Source organism: Hyperoodon ampullatus, assembly GCF_949752795.1.
Source record: "Hyperoodon ampullatus genome assembly, chromosome: 9".
In the NCBI taxonomy this organism is placed as follows: Eukaryota; Metazoa; Chordata; class Mammalia; order Artiodactyla; family Ziphiidae; genus Hyperoodon; species Hyperoodon ampullatus.
The window spans coordinates 59,050,856-59,072,212 of NC_136922.1; the positions used below are offsets into that span (position 1 = coordinate 59,050,856).

The 21,357-nt window shown below is 38.5% G+C and overlaps 2 protein-coding genes across 7 annotated transcripts; one reads left to right on the top strand and one right to left on the bottom strand.

The window, feature by feature from the left end:
• Window positions 1-228: 228 nt before the first annotated feature.
• HNRNPA2B1 (heterogeneous nuclear ribonucleoprotein A2/B1) lies at window positions 229-10,684 on the bottom strand. 3 transcript variants are annotated; one of them, XM_079711960.1, is made up of 11 exons: window positions 10,536-10,684; window positions 7,549-7,659; window positions 7,235-7,381; window positions 6,707-6,917; window positions 6,451-6,552; window positions 6,296-6,376; window positions 5,518-5,580; window positions 4,112-4,231; window positions 3,742-3,864; window positions 2,973-3,055; window positions 2,312-2,816 (listed from the first exon to the last, which is right to left on the bottom strand). In XM_079711960.1, the coding sequence occupies exons 1-10, from the start codon at window positions 10,539-10,541 to the stop codon at window positions 2,994-2,996; spliced, it is 1,026 nt and encodes a 341-aa protein (XP_079568086.1). In that variant the 5' UTR covers window positions 10,542-10,684; the 3' UTR covers window positions 2,312-2,816; window positions 2,973-2,993. The 3 variants fall into 3 exon arrangements, with proteins under 3 accessions (XP_079568085.1, XP_079568086.1, XP_079568084.1); XM_079711959.1 differs by lacking the exons at window positions 2,312-2,816; window positions 4,112-4,231 and adding an exon at window positions 229-908; XM_079711958.1 differs by lacking the exon at window positions 4,112-4,231.
• Window positions 10,685-11,478: 794 nt separating this feature from the next.
• Window positions 11,479-21,061, top strand: CBX3 (chromobox 3). 4 transcript variants are annotated; one of them, XM_079711287.1, is made up of 7 exons: window positions 11,744-11,807; window positions 12,751-12,890; window positions 12,989-13,040; window positions 15,948-16,090; window positions 17,520-17,682; window positions 20,358-20,452; window positions 20,802-21,061. In XM_079711287.1, exons 3-7 carry the CDS (start codon window positions 13,017-13,019, stop codon window positions 20,926-20,928), a joined length of 552 nt encoding a protein of 183 aa, XP_079567413.1. In that variant the 5' UTR covers window positions 11,744-11,807; window positions 12,751-12,890; window positions 12,989-13,016; the 3' UTR covers window positions 20,929-21,061. The 4 variants fall into 4 exon arrangements, with proteins under 4 accessions (XP_079567415.1, XP_079567414.1, XP_079567416.1 ...); XM_079711289.1 differs by lacking the exons at window positions 11,744-11,807; window positions 12,751-12,890 and adding an exon at window positions 11,479-11,531; XM_079711288.1 differs by lacking the exon at window positions 12,751-12,890 and having other exon boundaries at window positions 11,706-11,807.
• The last annotated feature ends 296 nt before the right edge of the window (window positions 21,062-21,357 follow it).

Consider the following 21,357-nt stretch of genomic DNA (forward strand, 5'->3'; position numbering starts at 1 on the left):
ATATCAAAACCAAAAGAAATAGTTAGAACAAGTCAACCTTTACTCTTTGTCCCCTATTTTTCTGGTTTTTCATTTCAGGTGAACATCCAAGTAAGAAACTCACTGCTTGCTATTAAATTTTATCCACCATGTTTAACCCTTTAAGACAACCACCTGATACTAAGTGTATAACGAAACAGAGCTAATTCACATTTGAGAGAAATGACAGATTTTGTCTCAGTGCCTTTTGCATAGCCACTTAAACTTGGTTGGACCACTTTAGCTGGTTAGAATCTGTAATGACTTTAAAAACACCACCAGCAATGTTAAACATACAAGGCAAAGCCAGAAATCTGTAGCATTATTCAAACGCTGAATATACAGTGTATAAAGAATGGCATTTTATTAGGGACAGCCAATAATGTCCACAGTGCTTTTCTCGTTTGTCTATCCATATTGAAAGGAAAATGGCAATATGCATTGCTTTGTGAAACTGCTTTAGAAATCTAGTGGATGGCAATCCTTTAGACAACTTAATGTTCATAGAACAAGATTCACATTTTATGTGTAAACATTACACCAAGTATTTGAATACAAAAGTATTTATTTTAATAAACTTTATATTTAAAATAGAATTTTAATCTGTCTACTCACAAAACCTAATTCAAAACACGATACATTTCTCTCTCTAGCTGATCTGATGTTACTCCGTTACAAACAATACTCAATTTGTAATTGTTTTATATTAAGAACCTGTACTAAATGAAGTCTGTTATTTTATCAGAAAACATTTCCCTTTAATCTTAAAGAGTGCTTTTTAAAATGAAGGCACCAACAAGAACTACTTTCAGATGGTACAGAATTTCTTATTTCTTGAAGATTCTGTGGTTGACCACTTCTTCATTAGTTACCTGCAGCAAGACACCTTCCTGCCAAAGGAAAAAAAAAGTATCTGAAGAAGTTTATCATGTTTGTCCAAAGAACCTAAATAATTTCAGTGGTGGTCTTAGGATCAAAGAAGACTCACAGGTGCATACAGTAGAATATGCCCTGATTATCACATTCCTGAAAAGGCAATAAAGCCAGGCAATCAATCTCTGATGACATCTAAGAAATGAAACTTCAGCAGCCAACCTATGTCTCTCCTATAGGTTAAGGATTGGGAAAGAATTACCACATTTAAACCTAAGTATTTAGAATTGGATACATACAAGATTTATAATGTAGACACTTTTATTCATAAATATAAATTATCTGAAAGTAGATTTAACCATCTTGCCCTACCTTCTCCTTAGCCTGATCCTGATAAGCATGTAAAGCTAGAACCGTATCAAAATAACAGAACAACACGTCTTTATTTTTAATAAAAAAAAAACCCCTACTTCACTCAAAACACTTGATCCAAGAAATGTGAATACACAAGGGTGTAACGATGGGAAATTTCATGATTCATTCAACTTGCAGCCTAACTTTTACCTACCATTTCACTACCAACACCACTGAAGGAACCAAGAAAAGCTTTATTAATGATCACTTGGCTTGCCTCAGCTGTTGAAATGAAGCACTTTACAGTCTTTGTGGCAGCAGAATATACTTGTCCATGGTTCATATCAATGCTAAAATTCCAGCAGGGAAAAAAATGATATGTTAAGCACCTGAATCTTCATGGAGGGGGAGGGGGATGGGAAAGAAGGAAAAAAAGGGGGAAAAAAACAACCAAAATAATTTAAGTAAATGACAGATTGGAAAACAGGGTTTATAAAATTATTCTCTTGAGTTTATAAATTGTTAAACTCAATTTATAGCTATGTTAAACTACATGAGAACCACTATACTGAAAGACCATTAAAGAGTATTAGTTTATCTTTTGGGGAGGAAAATTAAGAAAGGAAAAGTAAATGAGATCTTACCTAAAGAAGTTTAACTGAAGCTTAGAACTATTTTGCTCTACACCCTCAGCTTTCGTTGGCATCCTTATAAACTACTGTAGTTAAAGCTTTGTAGAAACAGCACAGTTTCTTAAGACTGGCTGAACTTAGTAGCCGTCAAGAGTTCTCTTGTACTAGACCTGTATCCCTGAAGAGTACCTCGCTGGGGTTATTTCCTTTCCTTGCATTGAAGAAGCAGCATCTAAAAGATCTAAAAAGGTGTTTCTCCTTGCAGAGATATCCCTTAAGTTATCTAGATAATTTAATCCTGATGAATTGCAGACAACACACTTATATCTGACCAGCATTTATCTTACACAAATATAACAACAGCTTTGCAACGGACCTTAATTATACTACCCACTCCTTAACTTATTTAAAATAAAAAGTCTATAATTACACAATTTCCTTTAGAATTATTTTATTAAATCATAAATGTACAACAGCTTCTTAACTCTACACACGCACTTAAATTTTTTTTAAAGGAAAAACGTTAAGTCTTATTACACCATGATCCTGGCTAATAGCTTTTCAAAACTTTGAGAAAAATCTTAAAAAAGGTTTCACATGTCACCTGAAACTTACAAATTTAACATTATCAAAGAAGGAATGCTTCTACACTCTTACAAAGACCACTAGAAAGAAACAACAATTAAAAAGCTAAGAAACTGTCTCAAAGGCATTTTTTTTTTTTTTTTTTACAATCCTTCCTCCACAGTAAGGTAATGTTATTAAATAATCCAATCCATTCACAAAATGGCTCTCTGCATCTGCTCTGGTGTCTTCTGCCATATCACTGCATATTTATGCATGACTGAGATAAGAGTTTCCTTAACATTGTTATTTCGATAACCTGAAGCTGTTCTGTTACCTCTGGGCTCTCATCCTCTCCTATTTATACAGTGAAGCCTGTTTCAACAGAAGTAAAGAGTAAAAAAAAAATAGGTTATGAAATTATCCATCTAACCAGATTTTAAGGAAAGATAACATGATCCTAAAAAGCTTTAACTCCTGGCAGCTAGGTCTCCCAAGACATTAATAACGTGAAACTTAAAAGCTACTTACCCATGGTAAATAGGAAGAAGCTCAATATCGGCTTCTCCCTCCATAACCCCCACTTCCTCCACTGCCTCCTGGACCATAGTTTCCTAGAATTATTGGAACAAGAGAAAGCAAACTTATTTTGATTTCCCAAGTTCTACAGCTGATTTTATTTTACAGCCATACACTCCTTAAAACATGCAGATCAGAGACCATTACTTGTTTCTCCTTAGCCTCGTTAACTCAGAAGATTAAATTATCCAGATTCACAGATTTTTCAATTTTTTTCCTTTAAACTTGAAAACATTTTACTACTGTTACTCCTTTAGAGAGCTCTCTTCCATGATCATTTAAAAGATGTTTCAAGGAAGTATACCCAGCATAAGAAACACAAAGAATCTATACTTCTGTCCCACTAACGACTCTCAACAATGATCTGAACAAAAAGTTGAGATTTACTAAATTAGCTTTCTGAGAGTCATACAAAATTTATACCACTTGCAATATGCTCAGCAATTTTATCTGGCTTTTTCTTAATCAGCCAAAGCCACTGAAAACATCTAATCCACTTCACTAACCCCAAAATATTTTATATCACTGAACATCCCACCCCCACCACAACAATCCCCCCCAGTGATGTTACATTTTTATTTTCCCAAAATTTTTACTCTTAATAACACTGTATTTGATGGGAAGTGTTACCAAAGCATAAATAAACTTGAAAGTTATCTTTCTTTGAAGTCATGCAACACTTAATATTTTCATCACAAATTTGAAAAATCGAATAAATTACCTCCACCATATGGTCCTCCCATGTTTCTGCTACCACCAAAGTTTCCACTCTTCATTGGACCATAGTTAGAAGGTTGCTGGTTATAATTTCCAAAATCATTATAATTTCCACTTCCATAATTTCCTGTAAAAAATTTGTAAATTTCTGTACAATAAACCCCATAACACAACCAAATATTAAACCAGTGATACATGCTAAGTACTTAAAATTCCCCACAAATCAGAATAAATGCAAAACACCTATCTACAATTCTACATTTTTTTTAAAAAAAAAGACAACCATCAACAACAATGAAATGAAAAATCTCACGTGTTGAAAATCATTAATTCCAATCCATATTCCCACATAAAGATGCAGGTGAATTTATTACCTCCTCCATAGTTGTCATAACCACCTCCGTAGCCCCCACCCTGGTTGCCATATCCAGGTCCTCCACCACCATATCCTCCTCTTCCTCCTCCATAACCAGGGCTACCTCCAAAATTGCCACCTATTATAAAATAAGCCTTTAAGTAATTACTTAATATTTTCAATGCCATTTGAACACCCACTTCCAGCTTTCCAAAACACGTATTTTTTAAGTAAGATATTCGTTCTACAAAATCTCTAAAATCCTCAAGGGCACATTCTGATATCCAAACTTTGTAAACGGTTGGGGGTGGGGAATGCCTACCCACTAACAACTGGATAAAACCTTTAGAAACAAATACCTGTAATGCCACAAGTCTCCCCTAAAACTAAAGACACATCATGGATTCTCTGGAAGGTATCCTGAAATCCTTTTTATGTTTTGTGTAAGGATGTAGGTGGGGTGGGGCAGACAAGATGTGTAGACTAATAGAACAAAGTAGAAGTACCACATCTTCCTGCTGGTCCAAAAGATTAAGTTCCCAACTCATGTTTCCTTGTGAATTACCATGTCTCTTAAATAAAATGCCCACCACCCTTCTCCTGAGTAGAAATGGGGGGAGGACCAGAAATTAGCAAACTTGCATGTAGTTAAACTTAAATTGGTATTCTCAGATTGCTTGCACAGTAAGTACAAAAACTCATCTTTCTCAAATCAAATCAATATTTGGATTTCAAAGCAATATTGGAAATAGTGAGACTTATGTGACTCCTAAGTCATGCCTAAAGAGGGCAAAACCAGAAATAAGGCCTATTATTTAGATCAGTTTTAAATGTCTTGTTCCTTTCTATTAAGACATTTGTCAGCAAGTATCACTCTTTTCCGTACCTCAACAAAACATATCACTTGATATTTAACAGTGGCTCACCACCTTAGGTAGACACAGGAGCACACTTGTGTATGTTTTGGAAAAGTTCCTTCGGGGACTTTTGGAACATTATCCTCCTGGACTCATCTTGGTAAGAGCTAAGATAACACAGGGCTCTTATATACATTCCCCTTACATGTTGATCTTGCTCATAACCACTTTTCTATACTTTTTCAGGAAAACAGTATACAAAATATCACATCTATCTTCAATCCTCTTGCTTGAAAAACAACAGGACAGCTTTAAATGGCATTTTTAAATTCTCATTTAAAATCTACCCAACTGATTTTGCCAGAGTACACAAACACCTACAACCATATTTTTCCTTTTATAATTTACAACAGGTAAGATGCACATCAGAATAAAAATCCAAATAACTGAACCATTATCACCTAATCCCTTTGCAAAAGGTAAAACATTAAGAAAAATTTCATGTATACACTCAAAAACGGACAACACACAGTGGGATTAAATCTTAAGACGCGTAGAAGAAACTGACCTCCAGGTCCTCCTCCATACCCATTATAGCCATCCCCAAATCCACGACCACTTCCATATCCATCTGTTAAGGGCAGGAAAAAAAAAAAAAAGATTATATTCCTGTGGTTCATGCCACTCAATTCCTTACCCTCCCTTCCTCCACATTATCTATTAGTATCTATGAATAAGAGTTATTAGGAACTCATTCCCTTTATGCTGTACACTGGTGTTACTGTGTATTTTATGCTGTATTTTAGTGTTAAAAATACACTAAAGTATGTGATTCAATTTCATCATCAGGATAACTGCCTGATTTGGGGCTTGGACTTGGCAAACCTCCACTTAAGATATTAATTTATAAAAAGGAATGACAATGGACAAAGGCAGTTTTCCTGCCGGCACCACACTACATTAATTCAGATTAACCTACATATAAAGCCCAAAGCAAAAAAACAAAGACACAGACCTCCTCAAACTTACACATATAAGCCTCTACAATATTTCCACCAACTATTCAGGAATACCTCATAAATTTAAGATGGCTGCACTATCTTAACTTTTCCAGAAACTGAAAACCATAAAGGATCTATGCAATTATTTGTCCTTGACTGTAACTACAGGACTTTTAAAATGTTACCTCTTGCCTAGCCAAATCAGAATATCCCATCAGGACAGAACCTACATTAGATCTTAAGAATAACTTTGTAAAAATTAGGCTGGATTTCCTAGATTCTAATTAAAACTCACTCATAGTTTTCAAGCACATTCACCCTTCTAAACTTAGAAGGCAGACTTACCAGATCCTCCTCTGAAGTTACTTCCTGGTCCTGGTCCAAAATTTCCACCACCACCACGAGAATCTCCAAAACCAAAGTTGCCTACAATAAATACCCTGGTTAATAACAAACACTTATACAAATAAATCTTAAGAAAAAAATGGAATTGAAGTTACCTCCTCTTCCACTTCTAGAACTTTGGACTTCCTGCATTTCTTGTCTAGATAAAGCCTTCCTTACTTCTGCATTATGACCATTGATAGTATGGTATTTCTGCACTGTAATGAAAAGTTCAGAATCCATTAAGTCAGCATCCTATAATATTAACTAAGTTACAAGTTAAACTTTACTTTTTAACAAAGTTTTAGGTGTTAACATACTCAAAACTTAAAATGTGAAAGAGCCACACCCCTAGCACTTATGGACACTTACACACAATCTTATCCACAGGATCATGGTCATCAAAAGTAACAAACCCAAAGCCTCTTTTCTTTCCAGACTGCCTATCGGTAATTATCTCAATGGTATCAATTTTTCCATATTCCTCAAAGTAATCTCTAAGATGATGTTCCTCAGTATCTTCTTTAATTCCACCTACAAACAGCTTCTTCACAGTTACATGAGCCCCTGGCTTTCCAGATTCCTGAAACAGAAAAAATCATCCTGACTGAAGAAACCACAAACATGAACGAAGGCACACTACCTGAGTAACATACATGGCTCCTTATCCTATGACCAAATACTAAGGCACCTTATGAATAAGAACCTAGTCTTTGAAACAACTTAGCCTAAGAAATTATAAGTACAGAAACCCAACGAAGCTCTGATAAAGAAACAAAACCACTTTGAGCTAAATACAGATAACTTTGTTCTTTCAAAAGTTACTTTCTAATCTTGAGCAAGAGCGAAATGGAATTTTCCTCAAAACTGTTTGAACAAACAAGTTATGTATTTGCTCACCTCTCTTGCAACAGCACGTTTTGGCTCAACCACTCTCCCATCAATTGAATGAGGTCTTGCAGCCATGGCAGCATCAACCTCAGCCATGGATGAAAAAGTTACAAAACCAAATCCTCTTGATCTTTTGCTTGCAGGATCCCTCATTACCTTTAAATCCAAAGGAGTGATGTTACTATTTAATCTCATCACTTACAGCATTTTAAAATAATGAACATGAATTTTAAAGTGATTTTCTCCATGATTCACTCATTTTAAACAGAGAAACCCAACACTTAAAGGACTACTATCCCTAAGCACTTCCACACTTAACGTACCACACAATCTGTAAGTTTTCCCCATTGCTCGTAGTAGTTCCTCAAACTTTCTTCTGTAGTTTCAAAGCTCAAGCCACCAATAAAGAGTTTACGGAATTGTTCCTTTTCTCTCTGGAAAGGAAAACATCATTTCAATTTTTATTTACATTTTCTCTTTGTATGCAGGAAATTAAATTCTTAAATATGAGGTGACCTGCTGGCAGAGTACCTTTTTCCTCTCCAAAGGAACAGTTTCTAAAGTTTTCTGGGGGGGGAAAAAAAAAACTTACATCAAATTTAAACCATATGTTAAACTGCATTAGTTGTGTTACACCAAAAAAATTGCCTCAGCTGAACTACACACGTTTCAAAATCATTAACGCTTGATCTAAATTTACTTCACATTAAATTATTTTAAACAAATCTAGCATAACTTAGTTAAAAAAAAACTTTCTGAAGAAAAAGGAGCAAATCTACTCCCTGGTGACTGAAAAGCTAACATTCTTATCAAAATCTGAATCCAATCCTATAACCCAGAACAGAGAACTTTAAAATATTCCGTTTAAATATAAAATTTTAAAATATAAAAATTGTTGCCTTTTTATAACCAAGAGTTGCCATTTATTTCAGGATTCAGTTATTTGAAAAGTGAGTTTCCCTTCATTGCTCCCTCTGGTGGTGATTCTAATGTAACGCAATTTTCAAAAACCTAGTATTCTCTCCCCATATATCAACTCTCCATTACAGAAAACATTGTGTTCAATATATGTACCAAAATATCCTTAAAATTTACCTCTCTTCTGATCAAGGCAGAATAACTTTCATAATTAACGGTATAAAACTTTAAAAAGTTTTAACATAGCTAGTTTTTGACATGTAGACAACACAGAAACAATCTGAACCGTTACTGAGCATTAAAGCAGAAACATAGTAAGACACTGTGATCATCTCACTTTTCAAAACCATAAAAATATTTAAATGACCACTGTGACTATCCCGTAGCTACAAAGTACTACAATTTACACTTCACCATGTTGAACTTAGTGGTCTTCTGGCAAATTACACAGCATAAACAACTTTCACATGTGAAAAGAAAAAGAGCCTGGGCTGAAACCTCGATCCTTACAAACAAATAAGTTGCATTAACAGCTCTGTATTTTGGGCTATGAGTTAAAGCAGGCTGGGTCATTGTTTTCAGTTGACTAGGTTAAAAAACTAAGAATATTCAGAAACGAAAGTTAGTCACAATGTCCGTGACCAACTTATCAAACAGCATTACAACTCTCAACCCATAGTTCTATGAAGTTCCTCTCTCCATGCATGACATTCTCCCAACTCAGAAAATACAGCGATAAGCAATTCAGTTTTTCCCCTATACAGTTAACTTCTCAGGATTCTGAAAATTTTGAAAAAATTATCAAACTAGCTCCTGAGACAATTAAAAAACAATTATAGAGGTTACTTAGCATACTAATATTTGGACTCTTAAGCAAATTTTATTTACTCCAAATATTGTCAGTTAATAGGCCTTTTAAAACCGAAATAAATTAAATAGATTAAAAAATGCATCGACAACAACTTTTACAAATCACTAACAAAGGCAAAAACTCATTACTTACCTCATTTTCCAAACTTACCCGCTGTCCACTATCGATTACAAACAAAGTTATTTTATAAGCGTGCTTAGGGTCAAGGAAAATACCCAGGTAGACCCCCTTCGCTTGAGACCTTATGCTTATCAATGTAATCATCAACCATGATTGCAAACATAAACGAGAAAAGCAAGTGACAAAGTTCAAACACACAGCGGACCAGCCTACAAGTTTTGTATATAGCAATACACGCATTGAAGGACTGAGCCATGTTTTAACCAGTGTACAACTATAAAGTCATTTTTATTTCATTTTCATCATGATTTCTAGCTTATCACTAATAAATACCTGTGGTCTTGCCCAGTAAAGATTAAATTTCCCAGTAAAAATAATATTTAAAATACAAATACTACGTTTCAAAGAGAATCCTTCAGGAAAATAAAGGATTCTGAACCGGAATGCCGCCCCCCCACAGACCTCCTTCCCCCACGGCCTCCCACATAGTCGGTAGTAAGCCGATGGCTCTAAATCTTCTAAACTTTCCTACGATTCAACTTCATTTTTAAAATTACCGCAGACCCAGATAAAACCGTTACTCAAATAAACAAAGGCTGGAAAACAAAATGTGGTCTTCATACTACCGCTCGCCTTAAACCGGGCCCGACACCCTATACGGTTTTACCTCCTCCTAAGCCGTGCGAACCCGCCCTGGAGAACGCCGCCCCCTCCCCCCGCCCTTCGGTGCGGCTCCAGAACGCAATGGCGCCATTTCATCGAGGGGAAGGGAGCGAGCCTCTAATGAGGTGCGCAAGACTTTAAAGACCCGAGCTCACAAGACACTCGGAGTCCACCTCGAAACGGCATGAAAACAGTCCGAAAAAAAAAAGTTAACCACTTCTATTCTTTGTTAAAAGAGTAAAACTAGTTGAACTTAGAGAGTTAAAAGGAAAACACTGCGAGGAAGGAGAGAAATGAAAATGGCGGCCGCCAAATCCGGTTCCCGGGAGGGGGGAGGGGAAGCTCCGCAGTCCCGCTCGCGAGGACCCGAAGCCCGCCGAAATGCTCAAGCGCGGAGACGCCGGGGTCCCCAAACCAGCGTGCTGTAAAAAGGGAGTAGGAATTCCTGCCTCCGCGCCCCATTTTCACTAAAGTGGGGCTGCGTCCGCCATGTGGAAGCTCCCCATCCCCCACCCCCAGCAAAGGGAAATGGCGCCGGGAGACTGAGGGTGGGGAAAGCGCTGTACCTTCAGGCCTACACTAAACGACCCCTCTTCAAAAATATCCTGAGACCAGCCGCTTCTGAAGTGGCCCAATTTCGCTGCCGCTCTCCCACGGAGGCGGATGGCCGACTTCCAATGAGAAGCCAACGGCCTCGCCATGCCCTTTCCAACAACTCATTGATTTCAAACCCGTTACCTCCATCGCGGACTCAGTCGCTTCAGCCCGATTTCCCGCAGCCGAGCGAGATGAGAGAGATCTCCGCGGACGAACACGAACCGGACTCGTCCTGGCGCTGTAGTGAAAACTGCCGCTGGTCGAGAAACAACACCGCTAGGAGCACCTCCACTCTGGACCCGGCGCTGCTGCTACTGCCGCTAGAGCCGCTGCCGCCGCTTTTCTAGAACCTTCCCCCCGACTAACGCGTCCGCCCCTACGTCAGGCCGTTGCGTAAACGCCCTAACCGCCGCCAATGGCGGGAACGCTCTACGACCTCCTTGCGCCAAGTACGTGCCCCTCCCCCTTGCGGCCAGTAGTGGTGCTTGACGTCAGTTGCGTAAAAGGGCTCTGTGAATGTGGAAGGCTCGAGTTCTGCGTATTTGACTCTCGGAACTGGGTCCAGCCCCCGCCTTAGCGCAGGGCAGGTGAGAAACGGTCGCGCATTTTAAAATTAACGCTGTTGGGAGGAGCTTAATCTTCAGCCCAGAGGTCCAGCCCCCTCAACCCCGGAGGTGGTCCTTATAGCAACGCTTTGATAATCTCACCCCACCCCCGTCTTAAAAAGACCTAGTAGCTTTCTCTACTGCCTTTTCCTTCCCCCACCCTTCCTCCTCTGCGCGGAGGACCAACTCGGCCCCTTCCGGAAACACCCGAAGCAACTTCTAGTCAAAAAATTAACACTTCACGCTCCACCAACCTAACCCTGGCCAACGCTTTTGGGGTCGACCTCGCGGGTAGTCGAAAGGGGCGCTCGTTTTTATTTCCCGATTCCCCCCCACACACACCTACCCCCAGCGTTCGGAGGCACCCAACCCCAGGGGCAAGGAAGTGGGCGGAGTCCTGTTTTGGCGCCAGCCACTACTGCTGCAAAGCAGGAAAAACCTCCGCCGAAGAGACTTCGGTCACGGCCCTCACCCACCCCTTCCCTCTCCCTCCCCTCCCCTCCGAGGACCACCAGGCGCCACACCACGAACGGTAAGCGCCACCGTCGCCGCCCGCTCTCCCTCTCCCTCCCGGGCTCGGGCTCCCGGCGGGCACTGCGCGGCGCACGATCCCTCCCAGCCGCGGGGCGCGCGCCCACCCCGCCCCTCGCGGCCGCCGGGCGTGGGCGGTGCCACCTTCCCCTCCCCCCAGCGGCGGCCCCGCGCGCAGCTCCCCAGCCCCCTCCCCTTCGGATGTGGCTGGAGCTTGAGGCGCGCAGGGCCGGAGACGGTGCAGACCCGGGACCCGGAGCAGCTCGGAGGCGGTGAAGTCGGTGTCTTTCTTTTTCTCTAGCTTTCACTCGGTGGTGTTGCTTAAGATACCACATGCGCCCCAGAGGCCCCCAGTTCCCCGCTTCCCATCCCTTCCCCGCCCGACCCTGAATCAGGAGCTGGTGGGAAGGAAAGGAGAGACGAACAGAGACCCCGCGGCGGGCCTGGCGCTGGGCCGGCGTCTGTAGTTGGTTTACGGGACGAGACTCTTCTCCCCAAGGTTGAAAGCTGTGGCGACAACTGCCTTATTTCTAGACAAAGCGCATTTCTTTCTCCCCTCCCCCATCCCGGATCAAGAAGAGGGGCTCTCCTTCCCCTCCCGGCCTCGGTCGGCGACTTGGGCCTCCAGGGAGGGCGGTGCATTCTCCCGTATCCGCGCGGCCCGATGTCCGGAGGCTGCGGCGGGCGCTTCGTTACGTGGCCGCCGCCTGGTCGGGGGAGGCGCGGGCCCCGTGGCGCAGTGCCCTTGAGCCCCCACGCCGCGGCCTTTGTTTCTCCCCGCGGATGCGCTGACCACGAGGCCCGCGCTCCCGTGGGGGGGAGGGGGCGGGGCGGGGGCCGGGCGCTAAGGCCTTGTTAAGCCGGGTGGGGCAGGGGCTTAAGGGGAGCGGATGAAAGTGCAGAAAAGAAGTGATTTGGTTTCAAAAGTGGCATAAAATGGGACTGGAACATCTCGGTGTGTTTTTCCTTTAATTTTTTAACTAGTGATTGGAAAGGGAGGGTTGCTAAGAAGAAACCAGGTTGGGATTACATTACATAGGCGACTGTTTGGACTGTTAAGTGTAGAGGAGAAATTCACAGTAATTGGTTATTGTGATCGTTTGGGCAGTCATTTGATTTTGAACCAAACTATGTGCCCATTTTAAAAAAAATTCTGACTATGGTTATAAGTGGGATTTGGATAGGGAAAAAAAAAATTGTCTATTTTTTACCCTGTAAAGCTTTCTCGGGTACTAACGTGCCCGGTAAGGTTATCTAGGTACACTTGGTTACAACACTGATACACTCTTAGGCATGTATCACTACTTCGTGCAGAATCTCAAAACTGCTTCTCTGTGGATTTGTATACATGTTTGATAACGTGAGTTACCTAGGTGGGGGTTGGAATCCAAACAAAACTTATGTTTAGCTACTTTTTTGTGTCTTGCAAACTTTTTTAACTGTCATGCATTTTTCTAGTAATAGCTCTTCAAGTCTGCAATAAAAAATGGCGTCCAATAAAACTACATTGGTAAGTTAATGACAACCTAAAATATTTAAGGATCTAACACAAACTTTTTTTCTCCAAAAATTATAACTTTGCATCTCTGTGGTTGAGAAATTTACATCCATATGTAGTTTCCAGTCCTTTCTCGCCCCACTGTTATTACGGGGAGAGTTAGGAGCAAAAAGGAAATTGCTACATTGACGTATTTATTGACTTGGCTTAATAGTGTCTTGATTCGTTTAGAGAAACCTAATCTTGGGAGAGTAGCACGAAATAAATTTTTACCAAGTATTCTTATCTTGAAATAAAGATACAAAACTTATGTGACCTGGAAGAATGTTACACGCATACACAGACAAAGCAATAAAGCCCTTGTTGATTGGCATACTATTCTCTAAATCACTCTACTGAATTCTAGGGGAAGCAGGTATTTTCAGCATTGCCCTGTTTAAAGAACAGTTACCTTGTACACTTAGATGGAAACAAAAGTCATTGAATGTTTCGAATTGGTCACTGTCATATTTCAAACTGGCTTATTCTAAAATACAGAAGGGTCTTAAACTTAAATCATTGCAGTGCGGTTTTTTTAATACACGACATGAAAAAACATCACACATACGTTCAGGAAAGAGGAAACTAGATATTCTGGATCTTTTGAGCAATTAAGTTTTTTCTCTCCAGCAGTTTCTTAAACCCACAGTTTGCATTCTTAGGCTTCATTAAAACTTCTATAAACCTGTAGACATGTATGTATTCAGCCATGTCAAGTTTGGAGTTTTAACATAGCCATTGGAATATTTACATAAAAATCACGAAATTCAAAGTTATGGTTCCCACAGTATTTAATTCTAACACATTGCGTTAATAATTGCAAGTATATAAAGGTGAGTGTAAACATCTAAATAAAGCAAAACGGTTTTGGTTTGTGTGTTCTCCCCTTGGGTTTCGCAATATAAAGGGCATGTTGGTGATTTTTAATTTGTTTCATCATTAGATTGCACTTTTAAGTTAAACATCCTGAGAAACATTTAAATATAAAGCCTGTCTGGTGGCATAATTTATTCCCATCAAAGCCATCAATGGAAAAAGCACAAAGCATAATCTGTGCTTCCTCAGGATTGACCTGTCCTTCAAATTTCATAATCAGTAAACCAAAATGTAGATAATTAAATTGGCTTTACAATCACCAGTATCAAAAGTATTGGATGGGAAATGAAATAGCTGTCCCTGAGACTGAGGATGAATATAGATAGAGAAAGCAAATAGATGCTTCTATTAAAATTAAATTGCTTTGCATACAGTTTGATAGTCTTCAGAATCTACCTAACTTTGCATTTTAAAATAATTTTGTTAGTGTTGTGAGATAATGTGTGCTGTAATTTAAATGGGAAAGTGGGTGGATTTTCTTTTAAAAAGAAAAGGATGAGCATTTGAAACTAGTTTATGGGTGCCATAGTAGAAAATACTTCATTTCTTGGACCAAATTTTTTTTATCTTTCATTTTCTGTGTTTATTTTTGTTTTCCTGTTTACTCTGTTAGCCTCTTAGTTTCATGGACATACTTTTTTTGTTTTTCGTTTAGGATCAGTGTCTGATAAACTTTGGCCTTTACCAGTTTTTCTTCACTCTTTCCACTACCACCATCATTACCTTCCTTGTACTGTACGGAGTCAGAAGGCTATTTAACTGGGTGCAATACCCAAGTATCTTGACTAATGAAAGTTATAAGACATGACATGGGGAATGGTATCCAACAAAATCAGGTGTTTGCTGCATTATTTAAGTTTCAGAGGATTTTTATTTCTTATATGTGTGTGTACACCTCTAAATGATTACGTATTTTTAAATGTCTTTTGCTGTCTTGAGCCATTGCTGTTAATTTTTCTGCTTACATGCTTTAGGAGGGATGACTTTAGTGACTGAGCAATTAATTTTTTTTTAATAGCACCTGTTTTAAGGTGAAATGATTCCAAGACGAACATAACATGTGGGATTTCCCCCCTTAGTCTCTTAATAACCGTTTCCAGGTTTTTTTTTGAAAGTTTATCCATTTTCAATAACAAATCTGTTTTGAGTTATTGGTCTGTTGAGCTTGGTCTCCTGCTTCTCTCAAAGAGTGTTATACCAAAAAAAAAAAAAAATCTAACCTAAAAACTTGTTAGTTTTATTGGCTACCACTTTAGAGTCTTTCTCTTGAGAAGCCAAGAAAAGAATTTTTTCACATTAGATAATTAAAATGATCCAGCATTTTGGCCTCTTGAAGTGACAGCATTATAGGTTTGTTCCGGGTGGTCAGTGACATTATATATAGAGATTATGGGGAAATGATCTTGTCCTTTTTAACCTATTTATGGTCTCATTGGTTGACCCTGCAATTGATATCAGGGTTCTGAACCATGTTTTTGTTGTGCAGTTATCTTTTCTCTTAAATTGTTGACGCTTTTAACATCGGTGTTTCAATTCGGAAAGGGGGTCTTAGTGTTCGGGGGCTGTAGTTTTAATGGGTCTATGGTTCACTAATAAGACCTGTCACTACTAGTTATTCTCCTTTGTATCATTCTCTAATAGTTTCTAATAGTTGTTTGTTGCTGTCCTGTGGTTAAAATGAGTGAAAACTCTACTAAATTTGGGCTTGTAGACTACATAGAAATAAGACCAGGAAAAGATAAAACAATGCTTTTAAAGAATGTTTTTGATTGTATTATTTCAGTGAAGGGTGGTGGGTGATAGTTTTGAGCTAAAGCCACAGAATCAAGAATTCCTTTATTTTATTATCTGTTAACTTTTATTTTTTCAGAAGGTATCTGCTCTGGGATATAGAAGTGGAAATTTAGGTGTTAAATGCAATGGTAATATAAGTAGTCTAGCCTTTAAAGTGTACTAAAAAAATCAAAAAAAGATATTTCTTAAATCTCTCTTGTTTTGTTTTAGCAAAAAATGGGAAAGAAACAGAATGGAAAAAGTAAAAAAGTCGAAGAGGCAGAACCTGAAGAATTTGTGGTAGAAAAAGTACTGGACCGACGTGTAGTGAATGGGAAGGTGGAGTATTTCCTGAAGTGGAAGGGATTTACAGAGTAAGAAATCTCAGTGCTTTTATTATATGTTTAACGGCACTTAAGTAACATTTAAAATTTGTTTTTAGTCTAAGATCTTTTTATCCATTTTCTGTAAGTTTCTTTAAATTTAAAAGCACCTTTAATCCAGGGTATCTTGTTTGAGGTAGGTTTAAAAAGAGCCATGTCTTTTGCCTACAGTGGTAACCGAGCAGATTTGAGTCTAGTTGATTACCTTGGAGAGTCAAATTTATATAATATAGAGTACAGTTTGCTTTTTAATGCAGTTGGATACTGTACTACCAAGAATGCCTAATGTACACGGTTTTCCTACAGAGGACATTAAAAAATAGTGAAGCTATGTAAGGTATACTAGTGGGTCTTAAACAGAAGTGCTCATCATAATTCAGGTCCTACACTAGGTTTACTGTATCCTAATCTCTAAGAAGTAGAGTCTGGGCATTAACAGACCAAGTTGTAACCAGAGGTTAAAAGCATCTTTCCTAGCATCTCTAAAATGATTCATTTCATTCTGTCCAGTTCTGTAAAGGCTTTCTGTATCAGAGCACACAAAGTTAGCAATCTTGTAACTAGTGATGTAGGGTGACCTTACTTTCACATTTGGTAATTGATATTCATTTTCTTTCCAGCCCTTCTGAAAAACACATGGAAATGGTCATCTCTGCCGTATATCAGGGATTGGCAGACTTTAAGAGTCACATAGTAGATAATCTAGGCTTTGTGGGCTTCTGTCACAGCTATTCAACTCTGAGAATGTAGTACAGAAGCAGCAATAGGCAATACATTAAACAGATGAACATGGCTGTGTTCTAATAATGCTTTTGTTTATGGGCCCCAAAATTCAATTCCATGTGACTTTTATTGTGACATTTTTTTCCCAACCAATTAAAAATGTAAAAAACAGTCTTAGTTTGCCAGCCATACAAAAGGCTGGATTTGACTTGTGAGTTGCCAACCCCTGTTTTATATCACTTCCCAATTTGAGTACCCAGCAGAAATTGAAAATACTGTCACATTTGAGAGTGCCTCTGAATTGCTGTGTTTTAAAACACAGTATTGGAGGCCTCAACCCTAGGAACAATCTGATAAAGTAATTTGAGGTGGGAACCAGGAATCCACCTTTTTTAAAGGCTCTTCCAGAGGAATTCAAAAGTGAGTTGTCCACATAACTTGGAAAAATACTGGTTCCAGTTGTTCTGCTAGAGCCAGGTTCAGTTAACCTTGGAGGTAATAACATTGCCCACGTAGTACGAACTGTGAAAGTAGACACAAAAGGAAGTATAGATTCCCTCAAAAGAACGTGAGGGGAGGGGGAAATGATTAATATCTGCAGTACAGAGGACTTTTTGTCAGGTATGTATTAAATGGATCTGGATGATGGTGATGAACCATGTTTAATTGAATGAATTTTTTTTTTAACCGAATACAGTGCAGACAATACTTGGGAACCCGAAGAAAATTTAGATTGTCCAGAGTTAATTGAAGCATTTCTTAATTCTCAAAAAGCTGGTAAAGAAAAAGATGGAACAAAAAGAAAATCTTTATCTGACAGTGAATCTGATGATAGCAAATCAAAGAAGAAAAGAGATGCTGTACGTATAAAACATTGGCCAGCAAACTGGCTTTTTGTAAAAGGATGATTTGATTTTTTAAATACTTTTTAAAACTCAAGTACTTTAAAAATATCATTAAAAGGCCTTTTTAAAATACTTAATATTTAATATTTGGGACAGAAAGGATAGGCATGGTTTACCCTACATTGTGTAAATGTCTAGTAAGTGCTTACACCACTTAAAATTGTGCTAGTGTTATTTTGGATAGATTGATGAATTTGACTTCAGACGATTTCCTCTGATCTAGACCAGCTGTCTTAAGTAAAAACAATACAAAATTGATCATTGAAAATCCCTTACAATACAGTGAAAACAATCTACATAGCACATTTTGATTATAGATCATTAGTGAGTGGTAGTGACCAAAACTTTGGCACATGATCCTTGTATTGCCAAACTACTTTGATTTTGAAGTATATAATCTTGGATAATGATTTTTTTATTAATTTTTATTAGCATAAAATGAGATAATTGGTTCATTCACTGCATGTGTATTTTGAGCCAATCTTTGCTTCGTTGATTTCTTTGTGGCTTTGAGCAAATTACATAAATCCTTGCTTTTACCCTCAACTTTAAAACATACTTGTCCTGCCTTTTGGCCTAACACAGCAATTTGGGAAAAGGTCTTGGGTCTGAATTATATCTAGGCTTGGGGACTAAACATACAATACAGATTTATTGATAAGGACTTTGGATTTAAAATTTGATCATTTGGGGCTTCCCTGGTGGCGCAGTGGTTGAGAGTCCGCCTGCCAATGCGGGGGACATGGGTTCGTGCCCCGGTCTGGGAAGATCCCACATGCTGCGGAGCGGCTGGGCCCGTGAGCCATGGCCTCTGAGCCTGCGCGTCCGGAGCCTGTGCTCCGCAACGGGAGAGGCCACAACAGTGAGAGGCCCGCGAATCGCAAAAAAAGAAATTGATCATTTGAACTAGATGCTAAGTACTTCGCAGTCCATTAACTTGTTTTGTTTTTTTTGGGGGGGGGGCGCTGTGTTGGGTCTTCGTTGCTGCATGCGGGCTTTTCTCTAGTTGCAGCGAGTGGGGACGACTCTTCATTGCAGTGCGTGGGCTTCTCATTGCGGTGGCTTCTCGTTGCAGAGCACTGGCTCTAGAGCGCAGGCTCAGTTGTGGCGCACGGGCTTAGTTGCTCTGAGGCATGTGGGATCTTCCTGGCCCAGGGCTCGAACCCATGTCCCCTGCATCAGCAGGCGGATTCTTAACCACTGCACCACCAGGGAAGTCCCAGTCCATTAACTCTTAATGACAGTTCTGTCAAGCTTATAGGTATTACCCTCATTTTTTACAGAAGGGAAACAGAGGTGGGCTACAAATTTGGTTCTGAACACTTTAGCAGCCAAGGCAAAAAGGTAACAATCTTAAGAAGCAGTTGTAAGTAAATTGGAAGTCAACCACATGCTCAACAGAAGCACTGTTTAATAACAATAGTCATCCCGTATTGAGCCCTCGTAATGTGCCAAGTAGTGTTCTAAATTACTTAATTTGCTTTTCATATACTTTACAATTTCTATGAAACAGATAGTATTAATTGTATGTATTTTATAGAAAATGAACCTGAATCACAAAGAGGTTAACTTGCCCAAAGCCACACAGCGAGTGAAGGTTAGAGTCATCATTATAACCTAGGCAGTCTGACTCCAGAGCTCGAGATAATGATGTAAAAAGTCTCATGGGGAGAAAGGATTTGTTATGTAAGCACTTCTCTTTTTTGGTCTCAAGTCCCCTTTACACTCTAGAAAATTATTTAGGATCCCAAAAAACTTGTTTATATGGATTATAACTATCACTACTAACTGCATTAGAAATTAAAGTAGAAACATAGTTTTGTATATTCAGTTAAGAATGACGAAGACTATTACATGTTATTCATAACTTTTCATGAAAAATAACTTTAAATGAGAAGAGTGGCATTTTACATTTTTGCAAATCTTGTCAGTGTCTGTCTTAATAAGGCATTAGTCCTGTATTCGATTTCCTGTGCTATGTTGTTTGGTGGAGATATGCAGAGACAATCTAAAGTCACAGATACATGAAAAGAGGAGATCTTGCAGATAAACAGATACTCCAGAAGGTCTCAGGCATCCCCGGGAGTCCCTCAGACCACAGTTTTGGTCTATACGAAGTATTTTATAAGGTTTACTGTAATTCAGATTGATTACAATACTGATTAGTCTCATTTTAAAGTTTTTATTATTTTGCTGTTTATAGTTTCTGTGTGCTTTAAAAAATAACGTGGGTAATTTAGACGATTCCTAGAAGTAATTTGAAATACTGACTTTCAAGAATTTATAATTATTAATTGATTTAGAATTACCAAAAAAAGAGAGATTGGGGTTTTTTCCTGCCTTTTGGTGTCTTTGAATGAAGAAAGTTTTGTCTGTTTTCTAGATTTATGATTCAGAATATTTTAGACATCCAGATTTGTTTTTTCTACTTGTAAGTTTAATGGAAGTTAATATGTGTTTTAGTACTAAATATGGGCTCTTGCTCTGGTCATTTGTTTCACCATCAGAAGGTTTTTATTTAAAAGTTATATATCATGAAAACAAATTGGAAGTTAATATTGTTAGTTTGCTCTCTGAAAAAAATGTGTGGGAACATTTATGTAAATAATCATTTAACCTCTTTTAAACAGGCTGATAAACCAAGAGGTTTTGCCAGAGGTCTTGACCCAGAGCGAATAATTGGTGCCACAGACAGCAGTGGAGAATTAATGTTTCTCATGAAATGGTAAGTGTGTGGGTAATTTGTTATATTTTAAAGTAAGAATAGATAATGTTTTTTAAAAACTTGTGAATTTTTAAAAAACATATCTACCTAGGTTTTATAAATAGTTGACCATCATTAGGTAGAGAGTAATTATCTGCTAAAAGGATGATTCTAGTTACTTTGCTAAAGCAACGAGTGGCAAACTGTGGCCTGTTTTGGAAAATTAAGTTTTATTGGAACACAGCCACAAGTAACCACATAACCCTGAAGCAATACCTTTTGATTGAGTTATGATCCTTAAGTGAATGGTTAACAGTTGACAAAAAACAGTTTAGACTTTTTAATTGAATGTTTTTTTTCCTCACAACAGGAAAGATTCAGATGAGGCGGACTTGGTGCTGGCAAAAGAGGCAAATATGAAGTGTCCTCAAATTGTAATTGCTTTTTATGAGGAGAGACTAACTTGGCATTCTTGTCCAGAAGATGAAGCTCAATAATTGTTTGCATTGCTTTTTATATATATTTATATATATATATAAAATCTGGGTCTTGGTTTTTTGATTTATTAGTGTGAAGAAATAACTACATTCTAATGAAAATCCAGTTTGATATGTTCGTTTTGAAGTAGTATTGGGGAAGTTGTTGGGTTTTGGGGGGGTTTTTGGGGGGTTTTGTTTTTGTTTTTTTTGCATCTGTAGCACTGGTTACTTTGAATAAATAAAAGCTTTCTGTAGTTGCTTCCTTTAGCAGAAAAGAACATTTGATACCATGGTATATTATTTCCTCTGCATTAGAGAACAGCTTTTCTAAATGTTGGGGAAAATCTCCATAGTCATTACTCAATCAGAATTTAGAATTTGCATTTAACTCATATATGCCTAAGGACCATTCTGGGTTTTCTGTATGTGTATACATAAAATACATAT

Bases quoted from the DNA above. Each gene is read 5' to 3' on its own strand.
- HNRNPA2B1 (XM_079711960.1), bottom strand. The intron at 6,377-6,450 runs GTAACTTCAATT...TATTTATTGTAG, and splicing joins TTCTAGAAGTGGAAGAGGAG to GCAACTTTGGTTTTGGAGAT. The intron at 3,865-4,111 runs GTAATAAATTCA...AATTTTTTACAG, and splicing joins TTATGACAACTATGGAGGAG to GAAATTATGGAAGTGGAAAT.
- CBX3 (XM_079711289.1), top strand. From the start codon at position 13,017: ATGGCGTCCAATAAAACTACATTG. The intron at 13,041-15,947 runs GTAAGTTAATGA...GTTTTGTTTTAG, and splicing joins CGTCCAATAAAACTACATTG to CAAAAAATGGGAAAGAAACA. The intron at 16,091-17,519 runs GTAAGAAATCTC...AACCGAATACAG, and splicing joins AAGTGGAAGGGATTTACAGA to TGCAGACAATACTTGGGAAC.